The sequence below is a fragment of the Lindgomyces ingoldianus genome (genome assembly GCF_010093535.1).
Source record: "Lindgomyces ingoldianus strain ATCC 200398 unplaced genomic scaffold BDR25scaffold_10, whole genome shotgun sequence".
In the NCBI taxonomy this organism is placed as follows: domain Eukaryota; kingdom Fungi; phylum Ascomycota; class Dothideomycetes; order Pleosporales; family Lindgomycetaceae; genus Lindgomyces; species Lindgomyces ingoldianus.
The window spans coordinates 572651-593649 of NW_022985171.1; the positions used below are offsets into that span (position 1 = coordinate 572651).

At 48.1% G+C, this 20999-nt stretch overlaps 10 protein-coding genes across 10 annotated transcripts; 6 read left to right on the top strand and 4 right to left on the bottom strand.

The window, feature by feature from the left end:
- Positions 1 to 631: 631 nt before the first annotated feature.
- Positions 632 to 3152, top strand: BDR25DRAFT_219445 (P-loop containing nucleoside triphosphate hydrolase protein; the record flags this gene model as incomplete). The annotated part of the gene is made up of 10 exons (XM_033684965.1): positions 632 to 1249; positions 1304 to 1681; positions 1734 to 1923; positions 1986 to 2166; positions 2218 to 2253; positions 2310 to 2388; positions 2445 to 2487; positions 2537 to 2614; positions 2674 to 2703; positions 2755 to 3152. 10 exons carry the CDS (start codon positions 632 to 634, stop codon positions 3150 to 3152), a joined length of 2031 nt encoding a protein of 676 aa, XP_033549583.1.
- Positions 3153 to 3390: 238 nt separating this feature from the next.
- BDR25DRAFT_353068 (uncharacterized protein) lies at positions 3391 to 4412 on the bottom strand (the record flags this gene model as incomplete). Its single annotated transcript, XM_033695101.1, has 4 exons — positions 3391 to 3572; positions 3622 to 4003; positions 4150 to 4233; positions 4383 to 4412. The coding sequence occupies 4 exons, from the start codon at positions 4410 to 4412 to the stop codon at positions 3391 to 3393; spliced, it is 678 nt and encodes a 225-aa protein (XP_033549584.1).
- Positions 4413 to 4612: 200 nt separating this feature from the next.
- BDR25DRAFT_353069 (uncharacterized protein) lies at positions 4613 to 7459 on the top strand (the record flags this gene model as incomplete). Its single annotated transcript, XM_033695102.1, has 13 exons — positions 4613 to 4644; positions 4721 to 4873; positions 4904 to 5039; positions 5084 to 5148; positions 5203 to 5232; positions 5269 to 5293; positions 5358 to 5405; positions 5457 to 5491; positions 5532 to 5616; positions 5665 to 5737; positions 5821 to 7315; positions 7365 to 7381; positions 7434 to 7459. 13 exons carry the CDS (start codon positions 4613 to 4615, stop codon positions 7457 to 7459), a joined length of 2220 nt encoding a protein of 739 aa, XP_033549585.1.
- Positions 7406 to 8028, bottom strand: BDR25DRAFT_11247 (uncharacterized protein). The gene has a single exon (XM_033683600.1). The coding sequence runs from the start codon at positions 7933 to 7935 to the stop codon at positions 7492 to 7494; it is 444 nt and encodes a 147-aa protein (XP_033549586.1). The 5' UTR covers positions 7936 to 8028; the 3' UTR covers positions 7406 to 7491.
- A 1550-nt stretch (positions 8029 to 9578) lies between these two features.
- On the top strand, positions 9579 to 11012 carry BDR25DRAFT_258202 (eukaryotic translation initiation factor 2 subunit alpha). Its single transcript, XM_033686524.1, has 3 exons — positions 9579 to 9913; positions 9980 to 10546; positions 10597 to 11012. Exons 1-3 carry the CDS (start codon positions 9796 to 9798, stop codon positions 10848 to 10850), a joined length of 939 nt encoding a protein of 312 aa, XP_033549587.1. The 5' UTR covers positions 9579 to 9795; the 3' UTR covers positions 10851 to 11012.
- A 168-nt stretch (positions 11013 to 11180) lies between these two features.
- BDR25DRAFT_333086 (receptor-activated Ca2+-permeable cation channel) lies at positions 11181 to 13699 on the top strand. Its single transcript, XM_033692803.1, has 4 exons — positions 11181 to 11428; positions 11487 to 12691; positions 12757 to 12891; positions 12999 to 13699. Exons 1-4 carry the CDS (start codon positions 11353 to 11355, stop codon positions 13518 to 13520), a joined length of 1938 nt encoding a protein of 645 aa, XP_033549588.1. The 5' UTR covers positions 11181 to 11352; the 3' UTR covers positions 13521 to 13699.
- Positions 13700 to 14180: 481 nt separating this feature from the next.
- BDR25DRAFT_353072 (uncharacterized protein) lies at positions 14181 to 16517 on the bottom strand (the record flags this gene model as incomplete). Its single annotated transcript, XM_033695103.1, has 15 exons — positions 14181 to 14246; positions 14315 to 14407; positions 14455 to 14510; positions 14545 to 14741; positions 14798 to 14869; positions 14904 to 15016; positions 15055 to 15242; positions 15302 to 15422; positions 15452 to 15609; positions 15682 to 15727; positions 15769 to 15978; positions 16025 to 16109; positions 16194 to 16286; positions 16358 to 16401; positions 16458 to 16517. 15 exons carry the CDS (start codon positions 16515 to 16517, stop codon positions 14181 to 14183), a joined length of 1602 nt encoding a protein of 533 aa, XP_033549589.1.
- Positions 16518 to 17066: 549 nt separating this feature from the next.
- Positions 17067 to 17945, top strand: BDR25DRAFT_220138 (PhyH-domain-containing protein; the record flags this gene model as incomplete). The annotated part of the gene is made up of 1 exon (XM_033684992.1): positions 17067 to 17945. One exon carries the CDS (start codon positions 17067 to 17069, stop codon positions 17943 to 17945), a length of 879 nt encoding a protein of 292 aa, XP_033549590.1.
- Positions 17946 to 18637: 692 nt separating this feature from the next.
- BDR25DRAFT_341613 (uncharacterized protein) lies at positions 18638 to 19876 on the top strand (the record flags this gene model as incomplete). The annotated part of the gene is made up of 3 exons (XM_033693620.1): positions 18638 to 19153; positions 19206 to 19759; positions 19808 to 19876. The coding sequence occupies exons 1-3, from the start codon at positions 18661 to 18663 to the stop codon at positions 19874 to 19876; spliced, it is 1116 nt and encodes a 371-aa protein (XP_033549591.1). The 5' UTR covers positions 18638 to 18660.
- A 245-nt stretch (positions 19877 to 20121) lies between these two features.
- On the bottom strand, positions 20122 to 20793 carry BDR25DRAFT_365896 (uncharacterized protein; the record flags this gene model as incomplete). The annotated part of the gene is made up of 2 exons (XM_033696924.1): positions 20368 to 20793; positions 20122 to 20298 (listed from the first exon to the last, which is right to left on the bottom strand). The coding sequence occupies exons 1-2, from the start codon at positions 20719 to 20721 to the stop codon at positions 20122 to 20124; spliced, it is 531 nt and encodes a 176-aa protein (XP_033549592.1). The 5' UTR covers positions 20722 to 20793.
- Between the last annotated feature and the right edge of the window lie 206 nt (positions 20794 to 20999).

Here is a 20999-nt window from a genome sequence, read left to right on the forward strand (position 1 = left end):
TATGCCTCAATCAGGAGGGAACGATTTCCGCGACGCGAAACGGAGAAAAGTCGACCTTCCTGCAACGTTGGCGCAACCTTCACTCGAGATGCTTTCAACCCCCCTGTTCAATTCAACTTCAGTATCGAAGCATGCCACTTCATCGGATGTAAGGTATTGGTTCTTGATGTTGTAACTTCTTACTCAAATGGTTCTTCTAGGATTTTGCATATCAGGATTTTATAGATGTGAGCAAATCTGCTTCTTCGCCCCGACCTTACCCGACCTCCACCATGGCTCCACCGCCTTTCACAGCCAGGGGCCAGTCTAGAATATCTCAATCTAACAGTGGAAATGGTGAGATTGCCTTGTTCATATTAGAATATCTATGTGTTACACAAAAGTTCCCCAGTCCCCGCTTCATCCTATTCGACTTAACAAGTCTTTTACAGCACCAATTCCGTATCCCAAAGAGCGTGACGGTAATATCTCTCCTCTCGGAAAGAGGTTCCTACAATCCAACAACCTGTCTGACGGCTATGGAGAACTACAAAATGACTACAGGCTGCCTGACTGGAGGGCCCGAATCTGCCAGCTCTCTGGGATACCTATCCAAGCGTCTGATGATCGAGTAATGAAAGGACTTGAAGCGATGGCAGCAGCATACAACACCATAGCGAAAGACAAGCTGGAAGCAAACAGCGCTTTAGAACCAACTTATCATGTCCTGCACAGGATCTATTGTGGAAGCAGCATGGAAACTACGGTGTTTCACGATGCCCCATACTACACGAGCCAAGCAGAATATCATACACACATGACTGGAGTAAAATCCGTTCCAAACGTGGAGCTTCATATAGTCAAGGAACCGCGTCTTTCTTTTGTTGTGTTCATGGAATACTCGTGTTGTCAAGTCATGTCTCACGGCGCGCCAAAGAAGAGCGATAACCCAGCACCGACGGGCCATAAAATACTTCCTGTATCTGAGGTCCTTTGCAAAGCTCTTAGCAAACTAACTTCAAACAGTCCAATAGTAGAGAACATGAGTCCTGCGTTCGAAATGCAGGATGAGATCCTTACTCCATATCTATGGGTATACCATTCGAGAGGATCAATATTGGATTCCAAGAAGGAGCTCGATCCGGAAGAAAACCTTCATTTAGACGCCTTTATGGATTATATCAACGAGTATTACGGTTCGGAGTTTGCGACCGTAGACGATGAACTTGAAAAGGGGATGATTTCGCCGCAATACCTAAAATATCCTTTCGTATGTATAAACTTCAAAGGTTTCTTCATATGAGTTCTAACGTGGTATGATTAGGTTCCTAACCAAGTGATCGTTCTCGCAGATCTAAAACAAACAAATGAAGATGCCGACAAATACGTTAGAGCGTACCTATTGAACCAGTGGCCAACATCAACCACAGTAGGCGGAGTAAAACAGGCTGCCATACTCTCTCTCACTGCATCATTTTGGGAGTACGACGGCGTCTTCCAGTGGTCTTCTTGTAATCTGGACATGGAAATGGATGATAAAGGACCACCAATACTAATCAATACACTGAAGATATACCCGATCGATTACGCGAAGAAGGGTCTAAAAGAGCAGCTGCGTATCAGAGGGCAGACGTTTTGGGATTTCCGGGTCAAGAACTTGGTATGTTACAATGGTTGGGACTTCAACCGGAAGGATTATATGGTGAGTGTTGGCTCATTCGTTTCCGCTATTGTCTATTACTGAACAATGATAGCGGGATACGAGATTCATGGTCGACCTGCAAACGTATAGATATATGCATCCAGACGCGTCCGCTGCCACGAAACGACTGAATGACACACTAGGTCCTGACAAGATGGCTTCCGAAAAACCACCAGAGGATAACTTTGTGCTCCTCCTCCCAGCTAGCGTCTATGGGTTTAACATGCTGGACAAGAAATGGAGTACGTACAGTAGTCACCAGAAAATGAGCCTGTAGTCAAGCACTCTAACACAGGAATCATAGTTAATTTGTTAGTTGACAATATGTCACCAGTTCTCTGGAACAAAAATGCTTTTGCAAGCCTCGCTCTAGACGAAGAGACAAAAGTGCTTATCACTGCACTTGTCACTAATAACATATCAGCCAACATGTCTGTCGATATCATGAGTGGGAAGGGAAATGGATTGATTGTGTTACTTCATGGGTAAGTAGCTCCTTCTTCAACCTTCTACATTCGTCTACTTACAAGAGATAGTGGCCCTGGCACGGGCAAAACCTTGACCGCTGAGAGGTAGGTGCTACATTGCGTTCTCCGACCCAGATGCGGCTGGCTAACATACCGTCCAGTGTCGCAGAGATTGTTGAGAAGCCTCTCTATCGCGTGACCTGTGGTGACATCGGAACCAACGCAGAAGACGTAGAAAAGGTAAATGAGAGGCCAAGTTGACTTTTGCAAAACAATTCCGAGACTAACACCTCTAGTATCTTACCGTTGTGCTTCATTTGGGGAAGATTTGGGACTGTGGTGAGTTCTTTCACACTTCTTGCATTCCGGTATATCCTCATAGTGACAGTGGTACTCCTCGATGAAGCCGAAGTGTTTCTTCAAGAACGCAGTCTGAAGGACTTGCAAAGAAATGCACTTGTCTCAGGTTCGCAGTAGCCCAAGTAATTGAGCCGAAGATTTTTCACTAACCCCGAGCTTAATCAGTGTTTCTTCGAGTGCTCGAATACTATGAAGGTAAGACTGATGGCATATTGAGCTCGAGGCGATCATAATGACCTTCCCTAGGTATCCTGATTCTAACAAGCAACCGCGTCGGCACCTTCGACGAAGCATTCAAATCCCGCATCCAGCTAGCCCTCCGCTACGAACCACTCAACCAGTCTCAGCGCCGCAAAGTATGGGAGAATTTCATCAACAAGATTGAAGAAGTTGAGTCTGATACAATCGACTCTGGTGATCTGCGCCGGCACATTGATCAACTAGCTACTTTTAGCATGAACGGACGGCAGATACGTAATGCGATGACGACAGCCCGCCAGCTAGCGAAGTACAAAGATCAGACACTGGATTTCAAGGCACTAAAACATGTTATTAATGTGTCGGGGAAGTTTGACAACTATCTCAAGAATGTGAACGAGGGGTTGTCCGATGAGGATTTGGCGAGGGAGGAGCGACTGCGATAGTAGTGTTTTTGTGGACGTGAGCTTTTGATAGTGAATATATTTCCACATTGTAGTTATACCATATAATAAATAATTATATGAGCACAACTAGTTTCAAACAACGTTTCAGTCTTGCTAGCGAACAAAAGATGACCGGAAAGAATCAACACAGGCGATAATTATTGCTTAAGTTACCTATTAGCGCACTGTCTCTTGTCGAACTAGCACTACACCCACCGACACTTGCTTCGGAAGTACTTCATATAATGTTCCACACCACATCTATAGTCACGGTGTGAGCTTGATGCACAATGATCATCGTTGCCCTAGTGATAGCGAAGCCGATCGTAACAAGAAAAAGAGAAAATAGTCCGAACAAAGCGACGTTCTGCCTGAAAGCCAATTGAAGCTGCCGTACAATCATCCATGGTATGGATAGGACTATAAATGTATTCCGTAGCTGAAATTTTACACCTTAGCGGCAACTTACTGAGACAGTTGATCACAATATCGCTCACAACACTAACTACAATGGCCTTCATCGTGCACTTCGCTGCATTAGGGAAGCGTCTTGCATGTATATCCTCAACGCCAACACTTTGGCACTCAAAGGGCAACGTGGCGAAGAAAAATAGGTAGCCAACCGCCGTTATCGCAAGTATACAACACCGTCGCACCTTCGAAGCCCACAGCTTATGTGGATCTAAGGACCAAATGAATATGAGGATAGTGAGCTTGATCAACCACATAGGGGTACGAATAAATGCGGAAATGACCACCAAGACGTGAAAACGTCGTTTCTGGCTCCTGGAAAATATCTCTAAGGGTGTTATTTCATTGGTAAGGGCTTCCCGCGTAGAATAGATACCATCCTAGTATAGCGTTATAATAATTTCGCCAAGGAGTAAAGAACCCATGCTAATGAAATAAGAAGATCATCCTAGAGGAATATTTTAAATACTAACTATCATGCATATGCTTAAAGTGAGAGAAATAAAGTTACAACTCCTGTAGCAACCCAAACAATGATCCTTTTAATCATTAGCGCTTGCGCATCGTAATAGCTACCCACTTGGTCTGCAGACGTGTTCAGAGGCATTAGCTACGATGCATTAGATCATAGTGTATATGTTAATATAGGTGTAGCTTCATCGGTTCAATGATGTTGCCTAGATAAATCGAGAAAACAAGTTCATCTGTCTGCTTTTATAGGCCGTCTAGAGATAATTGTTTTTGTAGGCAATTGCCAACTCGGTTGCCTTTGCCAAGTAGGATGGTCATCCGTTGTAACAACTGTGTAATTTCTGATCTATAAATCTTAATCTCACACAACATCCCAAACTCTACGTTAGAGCGGTGGATTGGTGTTATTAGCGGGGCTCTTTTTAGTGTTTCTTGATTCTATATAAAGCAAGGCTAGGATCGTTACACCTACTTCCAATCCTTCTTTTACATCCCATATGAATCAAACACCATAAAGTATGCTCAATAGCGGGAGAACAAACACTCCAATGTCAGTACCTTGACATAATTTTTAGGCTTAGCGTACTTAGCATATTACTATCTCTAGCAATGAAGGTACAATCGAGACGCAGCAATGGAGAAATATTTCATGTAGCCAATTGCCTACATTCACATATTTATGACTGGTCTAGATTTGTCCTTGCGATTGCAATTTCAACATCTTTTCCTGAGGTCGCATTTTTCAGAAGCAAGAGACGGGTACATATTCGAATACATTCGTCGCAGCGAGGCGGGAAATAGTACTGCAGACAAGCCTCAGAACCTTATGGTCAGACTTGCCGAGGAGGCAATATATTGACAATTTCATTTCACCTAGTAATCGCTCTAACCCAGATTATCATAACAATCTGGCGCCGCGGTCTCACAACCGGACTTGCCAGGCATGTCAATTCAATTAACTTGCTCTAAGTTTTTCTTTTCGTGTCAAGGAAGGCCCACATGGTGTTATCACCTACGAGTCTCCCTCTCCTGCTGGAGGGTGCTTCGATGAGGTGTCTCCAGGCTGAATAACAGTCTCACCGCCAATTCCTCATAAAATTGTGTTAAGTTTCTTTGACACCTCAATGACCTTGGAATGGTGCGCGTAGGAATTGCGGCAATAAAAGTTTGGGAGTCTTCATATAAAAATCCAACTTTTTGTGAGTTAGGAGTGTTTAGACTCGAAAGAGTGGAATGACGGGGCAGGATTAACATCCTGAAAAGAAGAAGGCAATGCATTGGGAGTTGTGTGCATATGTAGGGAGGCAGATAGTCGCAAAGTTGCTAAAGCAATTTAGCTGGCAAGGCTGAAAGAATGGCTAGCCCGGAAGGTATCTAGATATTGTGAAGTGGTGCTTGTGAAGAGTATGGGACAATGACCAGATGTTGATGCTCAAGGAGAGTGAATCCCAGGAGTGACGGGAAATCACTTACTCATCACGCTTTTCACCTTCCACGGCTGTGTCGTATCACAAACACATCCGTTTGCCTGGCAACAGGACCCTCATCATCACCACCATCATCACCATAGGCCTATGATAGCAAACTAAACCCAATCTCCCAAAACATGACTCTCAACCTCCCCTACCCTAAACTATCTCACCGTAATATCCCCATCAATAATCCATACTATATTTACACTAATTCTCCTACCTCTACCCTCAAAATCTAATGTGGTCCGCACAAGGAAGTCCTGTCAAGAAAGACCGCGACATTCTCCATTCCGCGTCGCGACCACAGCGCCATTCAAACTGGGAACCACAGACGCTGGATTGGAGATGGCGACATGGGGTGATACGCTCTGAAGACTTTGAAGATGATAGGAGGAGTATGAGTGTTTGGGATCAGATGGCGGAATATACTATTAAGAGACGGAATGAGGTGCGTCGACGGCGGAGGGTGCGGAGGGAGAGGGATATGGGGAGGTTTGTGGGGGTAAATGACGTGGATGAGGAAGAAGAAGAAGAAGAAGAGAAAGGGGATAGGAATACCATGGAGGAGAAGATGTTGGACGAGGGACACGAGATGATAGAAGTGGGCGAGAAGGATGCGGAAGCTGAGGAAACGCCGACGCCATCGACACCGCGAACACGTGCGCCGCAGAAGTCAGAGCTAGTCCAGATGGCCACATACAAAATTCACGTTCCAATGACAGAAGATGGCCCAGAAGAAGTGTGGAAACAAACCAGCCTCACCGCTATCCTCCGCCTCACATGCAAATCCCCACCTAGTTTCACCCCTCCTTACACACCCAAACACAAGATACGCTGCCCGCCCTTCCACCGCCCCTTCATCGACGAAACCCGCCCCACCAACCTACTCAAAATCACCCAATCCCTCCGAGCGCCACCAAAACAAGACGATCCGCCTATCCCCCCCATACCACACTCTTTCCACTGGTTTCCTGATGCCATTCCTGTGGACGCCATATTCCCTCCCGGCGTCCCTATGTCCGGAAAAGAGATCCTAGCATTCTATCCCCATCATCCGCGCAACAGAGGCGTCGGCCTGCGTCTCCTCGAAAATGACTATCGCGGAGCTGATATCCTCGCCATTTCATCCTGGTTCCGGGGAATCACGGAGCTGCCCATGCGACCGATGGACATGAACGACAATCTGCGAACCATTGGCCGTTCACACTATCGGGATCAGAAGTGGAGTCTATTCCGACACAAAGGTAAATCGTGGAGGAACATGTACACGGATGATTTGGCGCATAGCGAGGTCGCCCGGAAGCGCGGTTTGTCGGTACCAACGTTTGAGGAGTTACTGACGGGACTGAAATATTTACCCCACGGGCTCGATGCGCGTGGTTTGACAGCAGTACTGACATGGTACGTACAGCATCGGGGTTTATTTTCCCCGAGGCTAGAGTTTAATGTCTTGCATGCTCGCGATTTGATCAGGGTGCTTCGGATCCCCTTAAAGCCGTTTGGGAGGCGGAATTTGGATAAGATTGGTTTAACAGAGTGGCGGATGAATGGGGGGTTTGAGGAGAGGGAGATTGAGGTAGAAGGGCTAAGGAGTTGGGGTGGGGAGGAGGGGAAAGGAAATGTAGCGGAGTATTTGTCGTTGAGGTTGGTTCTGCTGGGACCATGGCTGAGTTGGGTGGGGTCCGGAAGGAAGGCGTTGGGGGAGTATTTGGATGGGAAGGAGAGGGAGATGGAAGGATATGGGGGTATGTAGGAGTAAAGGATGAGGTTAGAGTAGGTGTTGTGTTGAGGGAGGAAGTATGACACCATTTTCTTGTACAGATCCATGTTCTAATAGACAAGGAAGGACCGGCGGGAGGCGACCTAGTTTTTGATGCTGGAAAGAACGTATAGCAAGAGAGATTGAAAACAGTGGTAGGAACGAATCAAGGATCAACCCAAACCGGCATCGCCGCAAAGACAGCCAAAAGAGTGAAATAAACTGGCCCAGCGACCGCATCCCTATCTTGAACCCAATTCCACCATCCTTTCCACTCTTTCCCCATAAAAAATACCGTCCCAGCGATCTCGGCTACCAGCATCAACACCAAGGCTACAAAGCCAATAGCGGCGAGGTGAGAGGTCGAGGTCTGAGGGTGGAGTCGTCGGACGATAAGTTGAGCCGACTTGGCTATGGCGACTAGCATGACGGGCATCTCGAGCAACTGCGCTTTGCGGTCTCCAAGGATGGGTTGGAGAAATGGAACGCGAATACATCCGAGGGCTAGGCCAGATGTGAAGATGAGGGCGAAGTAGAGGATGGAAGATGATAGAAGGGTAAGCGCAGATTGCGAGGAACTAGCTGTCGCAGTTGGTGATTGTGAAGCCATGGATGTTTGATGAGTCTCGTTCTTTTGATTTCGTCAAGAGTTGCGGATAAAGTGAGACTATTGTTAGAGGTGGAAGGGCAAGTGATTTGTACTTAGTAGGGGCTTCATTGATCGGATAAGTATAGCAAGCCGCAAAGGGCGTGGAATGATGCTCTGATGAGCTGATCGCGGGTCATCTGCCATTTCCCCTCTACATAGACAACGACGACAAACAACAATATGGGTCTACAAAAGGACGACGATCAACTGCTGGAGCATCGTACAACACGACGAAAGCCACGATGGTAGATGTCTGGAGAGCTAAGAGTACGGTTGAAAGAAACCCACGTCAAGCTTGGCATTCGGACAATTCCACCAACTACGCCGCGTTCTGGGAATACTAAGACCACTAAGACAGCACAATGTGGCCGTGGGAGCAGATCGCTGCGTGATGAAAAAAGAACACTTGAGTGGATGGATATAATCCCATCAATAAGCCTTACGTTCCATTGGCGTTTACTTGCCTTCTATGAGCGGTTTGAGTGCTATTCCAAAGATGAGTCCGAGTCACAAACTTGATACGGAGGGAATTCGTTTGCGATGAAATGGAAGTTCGATAAGCCTTTGGAAAATTGCGTGTATACTCTGCATGAATATAATTGTACGCTATACACCAAATTTTGCACTCAATCTGCGTACCTTTTCTAAATATTCGGCTTCTACAAAGGCTTCCTTTCACCGGTCCAAGAGCAGAAGAACACTCTCGAACTCACATTCTTCAAGAAATCTAAGACAATGTACCGAATGAAAACGCGCACCTGGGATGGCGAATGCGGCCTAGTATAGGCGCAGAAAGGCCTCGATACTAACATAGACGAAATCTACAACTCCCGCCTTAACTCTCTTGGCGCCCAACTCTCGTCTACGACAAGTGCAAATGCCACTAGAATATCTAACTATATAAGGATATCGATTTACAAGGAATGGTGTACACAAATCCTGAAAGCAAGCACTTGATAACCATCCAGAAGTTGCTTGTACGGAAGCGGAGACTGTAACTCGACGCTTGGGGCCGGTATCCTAGCGAAGAAGTCGAAGACGTAATCATCCCGATCCAAATCAACCGAGGAGGTGCGTCCAAGGTTTCGTCCAAGGTCCAAGGGCCAGCGTCTGCCGAATTGGCCGACTGAGTGACAGCTGACGAAGATTGCTAATCAGATGCATATGGCGGCGTTCTTGAATGAAGGCTGAATTGGTGGCGCTGTTCAAGGGTGTGGGTTTGGAAGAATTTGGAAGAGTAGGAGGGGTGTGCAAAGAGCTGCCAGTTCGATAATTGCCATTAGAGAGAGGCATTAAATAAAACGTTGGAGGCACATTTGCATATGCAGGAGTCTAGGAAAGATGTTGTGAGGCTGATGAATGATAGGACGGATTTAGGGACATATCGTTATAAACTTGAGCAGGGGGTATGAGATACGCTCCCATTTGGGCTCTGATGTATGCCATTTACTAAGACACCACATATAATGCAATGATTGAAGCCTGAAAATGTGCTCGAGGTGGAGGGGTGATTATTTTACCAAATAAGGACTAGCGCGGTTTGTGATCTTGGCGCCCCTCCATGTTCACACAAATCTTTGAGTCAGATGCGTCTGCTCCACGACTTCGCCTGCCCAACGCTTCCCTTCACCTTCTCCACACGCATCCCGACAAATTTCCTGCCGAAGCGGAACCATTCTCACCATCTACAACGGCATTCCCCCCCTTACGGATATCACGAGCGACCCGAATCGACAGAATAGCCACACCAACTGGCCGCTGCAACAAGCAGGTCCCTTATAGCCCTTCCTTTCACCCAAATCTACACATAACACGGCAACCATGTCTCTGACGAATTGCCGGTTCTACGAGGAGAAGTACCCTGAGGTGGAGAGCTTTGTCATGGTCAATGTCAAGCAGATCGCTGAGATGGGCGCATACGTGAAGCTGTTAGAATATGGTGCGTTTGGTCATTTGCCGGCACAAAATCTTCACCATGTTCTATACCTGTGCTAACTATTCGTAGACAATATCGATGGCATGATTCTCCTCTCCGAACTCTCGCGCCGACGTATCAGAAGTATCCAGAAACTTATCCGAGTGGGACGAAACGAGGTTGTGGTCGTGCTCAGGGTGGACAAGGACAAGGGATATATTGATCTGTCGAAGCGCCGAGTGTCGCCCGAGGATATTGTCAAGTGCGAGGAACGGTATAATAAATCTAAGATGGTGCACTCGATTATGCGTCATGTTGCCGAGAAGACGAACACTCCCATCGAAGAGTTGTACCAGAGCATCGGCTGGCCGCTGAACAAGAAATACGGGCACTCGATCGATGCTTTCAAGCTTTCCATCACGAACCCCGATGTATGGAACGATGTCACGTTTCCGAACGATGTGGTCAAGGAGGAGCTGCAGTCCTACATCGGCAAGAGGCTTACGCCGCAGCCAACCAAGGTGCGGTCGGATATTGAGGTCACCTGCTTCGGCTATGAAGGCATTGATGCAGTCAAGACGGCGCTTCGATGCGCAGAGGCGAAGAACACGCCCGAAACCCAAGTCAAGGTCAAGCTTGTGTCTCCTCCACTATACGGTATGCCCCTCGAAAAAGGATGCATCCTAGCTGTGCTAACACGTCTGCAGTACTCACCTCGCAGTGTCTCGACAAGAATGCTGGTATCGAGACTCTCGAGACAGCCATCAAGGACATCGACCAGAGCATTTCGAAAGCAGGCGGAAGTTGCGTGGTTAGGATGGCACCGAAGGCTGTCACGGAGAACGATGACGCGGAGTTGGCGGCGCTCATGGAGAAGAGAGAGCGGGAGAACCAGGAAGTCAGCGGAGACGAGGACGAGAGCACGAGCGATGAGGGTGGCGTGGTCGAGGCCGACACATAAGCGAGCGCCCAGATGCGATGTGGTAAAAAACGACTCTGATGAACTGAATATGGACATCACCAAAAGCGAACATGGAGTTCGGTAGCAAGCCGGATACTGGCCGACGGGGAAAATGGATCATATAGCATAGTCGCGTAGCCTCCAGCAACGAAATACACTTCTAACAACACTTCTAACAATCCCCGCGATGGCCCACTGGAGCTGATGTGTGATCGTAGCGCGATGCATGGACAGGGGGTGAGGAGCTTGGGGCAGGGTGGGGTCAAGCAAAGTGGGAATGACGATGGCTTGCACAGCCAAGCTCTCTGCCGCGTCCAACTTTTGGACATGCGCCAACCTCTCTGGTGCCCTCCTCTTTTGTCTCCTCCTCATCTGCGACCTCGGGCTGATCTCTGAACCCTCTATTCTTAATTATTCGAGGCGTTGTTGTCCTCACCTCCGTTGATCACCCTCACGGACTTCTGCGCCTCACGGAACTTGCCCAAGCTCCGGCACAGCAACAATGGTGCGATGGAGCAAGCTGTTCAATGCCGATGGCCACGACCGGCGTCACCACCTCCAGGATGAGATGCGATCGCGTTAGTCGTCTCTTTTCAATCTGCTTCAACATGAATCTTCTGACTTGGCTGCTCCAAGTGCTGCCCACGCGGCGCGACCACATCCCTCCCCCGCCCATCCCCGCTAAGGAAGTCACAAAGGTGGCTCTCCGTCTAAAACACCAGATCGAGCAGGTGATCCCATGCGAAATGCAGGAATCAAAGGTCACCATGCCGCACAGCCCCATTATCACGCATGCCGTCGTGGAAACCGCCAAGCAAGCGGGCGGCGAGGAGTACAGAGCAGTTGTAGTCTACTGCCTCCTCGTCGTGAAAAAGTGGTTTAGGAGACAGGCACTTCTCGAACTGTGGGACGCAGAAATGCACGATGTGAGGGCCGTGGCTGCTGAGATGATCGCGAAACGTATCATTGAGGCCGAAGAGGACATGGAGTATCTGCATGAGGAAGTCCTGCTGAAACGCTACTCTATCCTGGTCGACGGCGAGGCTTCCATACCCGCCAACGCCATTGAGCGCGCTGTCGACCTTCATGCCCTGACTGTCATCGGCTCGTCGGGGTACCAGAAGTGTATTTCGTACCTCTGGCGAGGCTGGCTAGTCCAGGACGACGAAGACCCTGCGCGCTTCGTCGACTACAAGGAGAAGACCAACACTGACTACTGGGTGCATCTCGACCCGGACCGCATGCGAGTCCCTCTCTACCAGAACACGGTGCAGATCGCCATGTCGCTCATCTTCCTAGCCCTGTACACCGGCGCCATCAACACCATCAATCCCTCTGGAGACCTCGATGTCGTCGAAGGGCTCCTCTACGTCTTCACGCTTGGCTTTGTTTGTGATGAAATCAGCAAGTTTTGGAAAGTCGGACGATGGTACATTGGGTTCTGGAACGTCTTCAACAGTACCCTCTACTCCCTTCTCACCACTTCTTTTGTCCTTCGCACGATCGCTCTCGCACACGCGCCTCTTCACCCCAAGCGCCTGCACTTTAACGAGCTTAGCTACAACTTTCTGGCTTTTACAGCACCGATGTTCTGGATGCGTCTGCTGCTCTATCTAGACACCTTCCGCTTCTTCGGCGCGATGCTTGTAGTCCTGAAAGTCATGATGCGGGAATCCCTGATCTTTTTCGCGCTGCTTATTGTCGTCTTGGTCGGTTTTTTGCAAGCATTCATCGGCCTAGATCTTGCGGATTCGAAGCTAGAGGACACCGGCTTCATAGTCCAGGCTATGTTGAATGCTATCATGCAAAGCCCGGAGTTCGAGGGTTTTGATAAGTTTGCGGTAAGCCACCATGCATCCGACAAAGTTGACTTGAAAGACGAGAGGTACTAAGCTGATGTTGATAGCCCCCATTCGGACTCATCCTCTATTACATCTTCACGTTTGTGGTCATGGTCATTTTGCTCAACATCCTCATCGCTCTCTACAACTCCGCCTACGAAGACATCACCGAAAACGCCATCGACGAATTCATGTGTCTTGTAAGCCCTCCTTCCTTCCTTCTTTCCCCTCCTTCCCTCCCTCATTCGCTTCCTTCCCTCCTTCCCTCCCTCAACCCCTTCGCTCCCAACCTACTAACCCCACCAAGTACGCCCAAAAAACCATGCAGTTCGTTCGCGCGCCCGACGAAAACGTCTTTATAGCGCCCTTCAACCTCATCGAACTCCTCTTCCTTGTCCTGCCTTTCGAATGGTGGCTCTCGAAACCCCGCTACGAACGCCTCAACGACATTGTTATGGGAATCATTTACTCCCCGCTTCTCATTATCACTGCGTTCATGGAAACCAGGCAGGCGCATAAAGTTAAGTATAATAGACATAGAGGCGAGGATGATGATGATACGGTTGAGGAATGGGAGCAGGTGCTTGATGAGTGTGATTTTGAGGCTGATGGGTGGGATAAGAAGGTCAGGGCGAGTAAACCGAATGTGGAGTTTGATACGGCAGTTTTGGAGGTGAGGAAATTGCAGCAAGAGGTGGGGGAGTTGAAGGAGTTGCTGCTAGAGATGAGGAGGGGTGGAGGATCTTGGGGCAGTGATACGCTGAAAGAGAGTAGGGTGGAGGAGAAGGAGGAGTTTGGGGAGAGTAGTGAGAGTGTGGAGAGGGAGTGATGGCCCTGCTGTTTTTAGATTGTCGAGGGCGAAGAGTGGGTACATGGCGCTGACGGTATTTTAACTAATGGCTGGTATGCTTTCTTAAGGAAACAGTTGTTGCATAGTCCCTGCTTGTATGGGTTACGCTGCGAGTCAAGTACAGTCTTGTTCCTAGTAAATATATCCTTATACAATCCCCTACTCATCTTGTATTCAGACTAGAAGCTATTGTTAACATTGCCGTGAACATCGTATCTACCTACATGTCTGCCACCCTGCCTTGAAACGAGCCAAGCAAACAGGCCTAGAGTGACATGTGAGAAGGGCTATTACTCCATGTCTCAGCCAGGCAATGTACTTACAGCAGGAAGTCGCATAGGGTTATGCACTTCCCTGCCGCAGTGACTTGCAAAGCTGTTTCTGGGCAGAAACAGTACTAGATGTTCTTGTACCTGCCATTTAGTTTCAACACCTACTCTACCCTCCTGGGCGTCCACCTTATTATCCATTAGAGATATTGCATCACAACATTATAAAGCCTAACCAAAGTTCATAGCAACATTACAGATCCATAAAACCATCAAAATTAGTTAATGTTTAAACAAAGCACATATTAAGGAACAAGATTTTTCTCATGATAGGAAGAAAAGAAAAACATAAATAAGTGGGTGTGTTACGTCAGCCTCCAAAGAGAGATGTCAAACCTTGAAGTATGTCAGTACATGCTTCCGTCTCGGCCTCCATCTCCCCCGCCATCACTCCTCCTCCATAGCCTCCTATATTATAATATCCTGCACTATAACCTAGTATACCCCGCTCGCACCTGTTCTATCTCCCGCCATTGTCACCTCTACCATATTTGCCGCTCTCATGTGTGTTTTCCTAGCGATAACCTGTTTCATATCCTGGACCCGAGTACACTTAGCTAGAATGCGTAATCCGACTATTAAACCCCCTCTTGAAGCTTAAGGCGAGGCTGTAAAATTTTACGGACTTGCTCTAGCTCAACTTTTCGATTTTTCTCATCCTATTCTCTTCTAACGGGATCTGCGGAATGCATGAAGAGCTCCATAATTTAAAGCCTTTTTCCCGATAGAGATAAGTAGATCTGGGCTATCTGTAAACAATTTCGAGAGGACATTTAAGGAAAAGGCAGCTCCGCAACATAGAAGCCGCTGTATGGTTTTGAAGTCCGCTTTCTTGCGGAAATAGACCTCGTTAATCCAGTAGCTTAAAGACCTTTAGCTGTTCGAGGGGCAACATCCAATTTCTAGACTCGCAGTAGCCCAACACACCGTACATACACCCCATCTCCAAGAAAGGCAACGTAGTACGTTTTGTCCCTCTGAATCTTGCAGCGGAAGTAGCTTGTCCTCTAAGATGGCCCCATTTGACGTCTACAGCTCGAACAGTCTCTCCTCTGAAGGGTGGACTACCACATCCATGAAGGCATCGCGGTCGTCCAGATCAGTAACGCGCAGATCTGTACCGTTATTTGATAGAAGTTGGGCATACTTGAAGGTTTAGGCATGGAAAGCCGCGTGGAAGGCACTCCGCCCTTGAGTGTCTTGCGCGCATCTAGGTGTATCGCCTCCACAATGATATTCGTCCAGAGAGGGGAGGACGTCCTACTCAATTCACTTGGACGAGTTAGTGAATGCAAAGGCTGGCCCACTGCTCGAAGGTTCACTGACAGTGTAGAATCTTCATCCAACACCCTAAGGTACAAGGCCTTTCCAACTGATCCAGGGGATAATATTTGATACCCCTAGAGCACTAATTGAGAGTGGCGATCCAACAGGTACTAAACAGTTTTCGGATTGCTGAAGTACACTGATATACGGAGAGTGGACGGATTGTCCACACGTTCATAGCCTTCCCAAAGCAAGTATTGGTAGTGCAGATCACATATTCCCAAGTCTCAGACGTTAGGTCGCAAGGGCGCTTACGGCAACCACTAACCCCAAATGCATGCACTGGAATGGCCTGAACACCAGGTAATCATAGCAAAGGATCCAGTCCGCCTGGTTTAAGAAGATAAAACACCCTCTCAAAAAATAGATATATTCAAAATGTTGATATGACCCATGGTTATGACGGTAAGGCACTGTTTAGAACCCATAAATCATCAGGTCCGCCCAGCACCTTTTTTTAACATCTCGTAATTGGAGAATAGTACGAACGCTCTCCAGATAATATAGGAGGATTGCGTAGCGGAAAGTACTCTAAAAAATCTCAAGACTTCACCGAACTACCTGTTTCATACATTTCGAGACGCCAACGCGGTTTTGGAGTGAAGAGAGTTAAAAATTAGTGTAGAGGTGGATTTAGGTATTTTTTTGTAAAGCGGCTTGTTCACTTCAGTGTCTGTCTGGATCTCTTTTCTTAAAGCGGGGTTTCGTCGCCGTGGTGATGGATGGATAGTTGGATCGTTGCCTTGGGGGGGAAGTTTTATCGTCGGATTGGGCGTGAAGCACTTCGACCCACTCCCTACCCTTGGATTATATTTCGCGTTAGATGACGAGAAGCAGTAAGGGAGAGGGAACCGATCTACTACAGAGATCGTTGCTTGGAATCGACCGGAAATTAATTTTGCGGAGAAACCCACTTTCGGAAGTGCAGGAAGATAAAATCAGTAATGAAACAGCTAATAGCTAGGTTATAGGTAGGGTGTTTTCCGTAAGATCTAACCCGAGTGGTCGAGTCATTGAAAGCGAGAGGTTGTGAATCCCCTTCGTGAGGGATGTTACGCGATCAGTTCGAGAGATGCTGACGCCGGGTTTTCTTGCGCAGAATATTTGAATTCGCCTAATTTAAGGAGGACTTATTAGCTCTTATTGTGAATGTGGTTATACCTGCAGCCAAAGAGGTTTACAAAGATGACGTGTCCGCTCATTGGCTGGTGGTGACAGTTGAAGAGGATCCCAAGGATGACGAAGTAATCTGCAACGAGACCCTGTGGGGTAGTCGAAGAGCACGGAATTCGGCTGTTAATATGCGGAGAAGTATACTCATTTCGTAGGCCCCCAAACCCTCACTCCACCATACCTACGCTATTCTTTAAGTGCAATGACCAAATTCCAAGCGGATCGAACTTCGGCAATCTTCCCTTTACCTGCGAAGGTGAACGCGACCCAAGAGTTAATAGGTGCAGAAGTGCCTGGGCTTAAGAGAAAGGATTCCGCCGTCGGTGGTCGCGACGTTGATCACAATAATTTTGGTAATCCGATTGATAATAAACCACCAGCAACTCAAGAAGAATGGGAGGAAGCTGTTGCCTTCTTGAAGACGAAGCTGCCCGAAGTAGCAACATTGAAGGCTTTAGTGGAGATCGACCTGACGGGCGACAACCCAAGCATCTTTGTCGATACTCGTGGAGACACTCCTACGATATCTGAGACCTGTCCTGACGGGAAGCCACATGTCACTCTACGCATGCGCCCGCTGACTACGCTGCACTTAGGAGAAGGATTGATGGACCCACGATATGCTACCCATTTCAATCAGATCCAATCGGCGGGAGATGTAAGGCTAGGTGTGAAGTTTGCAGATCTTCTTTCACCAATGCAGCCGAGTAGCCCGCCCGACTCGAACACCTACAGCCACCTTCCCGAGCCAACGACCGACGTCGATCAAGTAAAGCGAGACCTTCGGGAGTTTGGCTATGGGTTTGTGAAAGATGCATTAGCTCCCGAACAACTTGCAGCATTGCAAAAGCGACTCAAGGGCCAGGCCGACGGAGAGGTTGCGGCAGGCGTCGCATACTTCGACGGAGGACCGAAAAAGCCTAATCAGAGGATCTGGAATCTGCCAAACAAAGGCCAGGAATTCTTAGACTTGCTAGAGCATCCCTTAGTCGAGGAGTTCATGCCAGACTTCTTAGGCGATGGATACCACCTCAGTAGTTATACCGCCAACATCAACCGACCGGGTAGCAAGGGAATGGGCATGCATACCGACCAGATTACTATTAACCCAGCTATCCCGCAATACCCGCTCGGCTTGAATCTCATGTGGTTCCTAACTGATGTCAATGAAGAGAATGGCGGGACGCGTATTCTTCCAAAATCTCACAACGGCCTCGTTGCTCCGGATAATATGTTCGACATCACAGGAACTACATTTGCATCTGGCCCAGCAGGTACATGCCTTGTTTTCGAATCCCGACTCTGGCATGCTACTGGGCCGAATGTAGCGAAGGAGGGAGAACGACCAGTCATTCTGCAATTCTATGTCCGCCATTTTGTGAGGCCACAGGAAAACTTCACGTTGAGTATTGCGACGGACGTCGAGGCAAAATTAGGCGATGCTGCAAAGCAGGCGCTGGGGTTTAGGGTTACAGCGACGCTGGGTGGTGTGGAAGGGTTTAGGCCAGATGGGACGCTCGTTCAGAAGCCAGAGAAGCCGGTTGTTGCGTTGAAGGCTGATGGGAGCAGACTTTGAGGATACTGTGTTGACACATAACAATTCTTTCGGCGATGATTGAACCTTCAGACCTTTCGGATTCAGACAGATGCATATCTTTCATTAAATCTTGTTGGCAATGACTTCCACTCCTTTTCGATATCGCCAAGGTCTTGGCAGACTCATGCCACTCAAGCATCTCACCTCATTGCCCTACTCTGCTCTCGCGTCAATTTTCATGACCTCATTCGCATCAAGGTTCTCGAGAAGGCTTAGGTTAGTCTTAATGCCTCCGTATGTTCTGTCTGTCCACCTAGCAGGATGAGAAATTGCGCCGAAGACTGCAATTGCCCTTCCCCCATCCCATCTCGTTATTTAGATCGCCTTAGACCTCCTAATCACAACCATTCATATCAATCACAGATCGAGTAACTCGCAGTCCCTGTGTACATTCCGGCCTTATAGCCACTCGCCATTGCTGTTGCACTTAGATGTCGGGTGACCGCCAAGTAGCTGAAAATGCCACAGTCCGTCATGTCCTCAGCCTTTTCGCTTAGGCGAAGCTTGCATTCGAGGACCGTCCGCCTTCCGTGGAGTGAACTCCATGTGGCGGCATGAGTAGAATCAATGCTTCCCTACAAATGCGAGAGTTCTTGGCCCTGGTGGAATTCGTGGTTCGATCATTTTGCAATCGTATGATGACATGGAGATTCAATGCACGAGAGGTACAACACACCCCCATTTCCTCCATAACATGAAGGTCCTCACACTTACCACTTCAATGGCGACGTACACTAATAGTTTGGGAACTATATGGGGCACTAACCCACCGGCTGCTGCATCCACTCCTTCTCTGTTAACGAAGTCTCATGCGTCAGCAACTGCATCGGCGCTTCAGTCGAAAGCGACGACCAGCTACTACTCCTTCAAACTCCCGGCATTCACAACTGCAAGCAATCTCGGTCCGCTTACCTCGAGTTTAAAGTTTCCTTCAGGATGCTACAACAATCTCTTAGACATGAACCGGGACGGGCTAGGTCCTTCCGGAGCCTGGAAAACAATAGGATGTGCGATGAGCACGTGCTGTCCAGGTGGGAATTTCTACACTGAAGATTGGGGGTACATGACTAGCTACTATTCCCCGGGAATATGTCCCTCAGACTACCAATCCTGTGATCCTCCGACACAAAGCGGCTTGATACTGACTCCGAGAGAAGGCGAGAAGATTGTTTTTTGTTGTCCAAATAGTAAGCGCATAATTCTTCTATTGACACTATATTTCTCTTTGACCTATCCTAGATTGCATATGTCCGAATGATGAAGACATGCCTCTGATCATACCTGGAGGCTGCGGCAGCCGCCTTACAATTTCGAGCGAGACCACCGTGTACACTGTTATGAATAACTTACACGATCAGAAGCCGCAAGAAACCCTGCCGTATGAGTTTGACACTGGGTTCACCGAAGAGCTTCAAATTGCGTATCCAATTCAAATTCGTCTTCCTGCAACTCCATCATCCAGTACAATCATACCTAACAGTTCGGGTACGTCGATCGCGAGCCAAAAGCCGGTACTTTCCACGAGTGCAATTGTCGGCATCGCATTCGGGGGCTTCTTCAGTATCTTCACCACCTGCTTGATTACTTATTTGGTTCTAAAAAGCCGTAAGAAACATCGATGGGGAGAAGACCAGTCAAGCTTGCCCGACCAAAATATTGACCAGTACTTGTACTCCGAAGGACCTAGCCAAATGCCAGAAGTATCACGCACGCCGATGACAGAGGAAAATCACCTTCAAAACTCCATGGTCCCACAGAGAAAGCCGGTGCCACAGCAATTCTGGAGTTCTGGGGTAGGTCTCTAGTGTACTCAAGTTGCAAGTTTTACTAAATATTCATAGGGTGCCCCGTTCGAGATGCCATCGACGTCACCACAAGATGCGGTCGAATTGCCTACGGTCTTAAAATAGACTGAAATGTAGTGTTGGTGGAGACGACAAATATGTGGACATTGGGTAACAATTGTGCACCAGATTCGGTATTCTTGATTTGTTGAATAATTCGTTCCACCTTGACGAGCGTTTAAAAATTCCACCCTACGATAATTGGGCTCTCTGCATGCTCCTCCCGGTTAATTTTCGCTCCACTAAGTCATGGTCCCTAAGACCCATTACCGCAGATTAGACCCAGGGTAGGTCAATTCCTTCACTTGCGCCTAACTGAGCTTGGCCCACAGAAGCATCAACGCAAAACGATCGGCTGGAAGGTTAATAAAATTAGAAATGAATAGCGAAGTATCTTCACCCGCAGTCGGAATCTTGGTCGCTTCGAAATGCCAATTCAGATTACCCACCCAAATCCAAGGAGGGCTCCCAGCGCCTTCGCCAAAATTCTAACCCGAATGATTAGCCAACCTCGCCGTAGTCCGCTATCTCTGTCATTTGTGGATCACATCACATACCGGAGAGTAAAATAACGTCGATGCGCTAGGATTCCCACATTTGAATGCGTAAAGTGGCGGCGCTTGCGGTCTCCCGGACTCCGCAGATGGGTCCCCGAAACTGCAGTGACCTACGGGCGATTCCATGGAAGTGTAGTTGGCGGGATCATGTGCGAAAATCCCGCATTTGCTGTAGTCTGACACAAAACGGCCGGATGCGGTCAGACATCCAACTTTTGCAGCAGGAGAGGTTGTTAGTTCGCTGCCTTTGACGACGAAGATGTTGCCCGTGCCAGAAAAGTCGGGATTTAGTGTGGCGCAGAGAGCGGAGGTGGCGCTGAAGAGAGCGAGTAAAAGAGGTTTTGGGTAGAGCATTTTGATGGGGGCTAAGATAGAGACAGTTTAAGGGCACGAAGGTTGACGAAAAGTGTTGCACCTATATATATGAATGGCAACGGTACTGCCTCCTAAGGCGGAAATGTCTACTAACAGGGACCTAAAAATCAACTAGTTGTCGAGTTCTCAACATCAGTCGTATCTTTGATGAGGTTCGGATCCTCTAAGAAGCATTACCGGGTTAGGAAGTTCAAAAAATTCCGGCAAAATCGCATTACCCTGACCAGGGCCAATGGTAATTTTAAGATCTCGAGTGA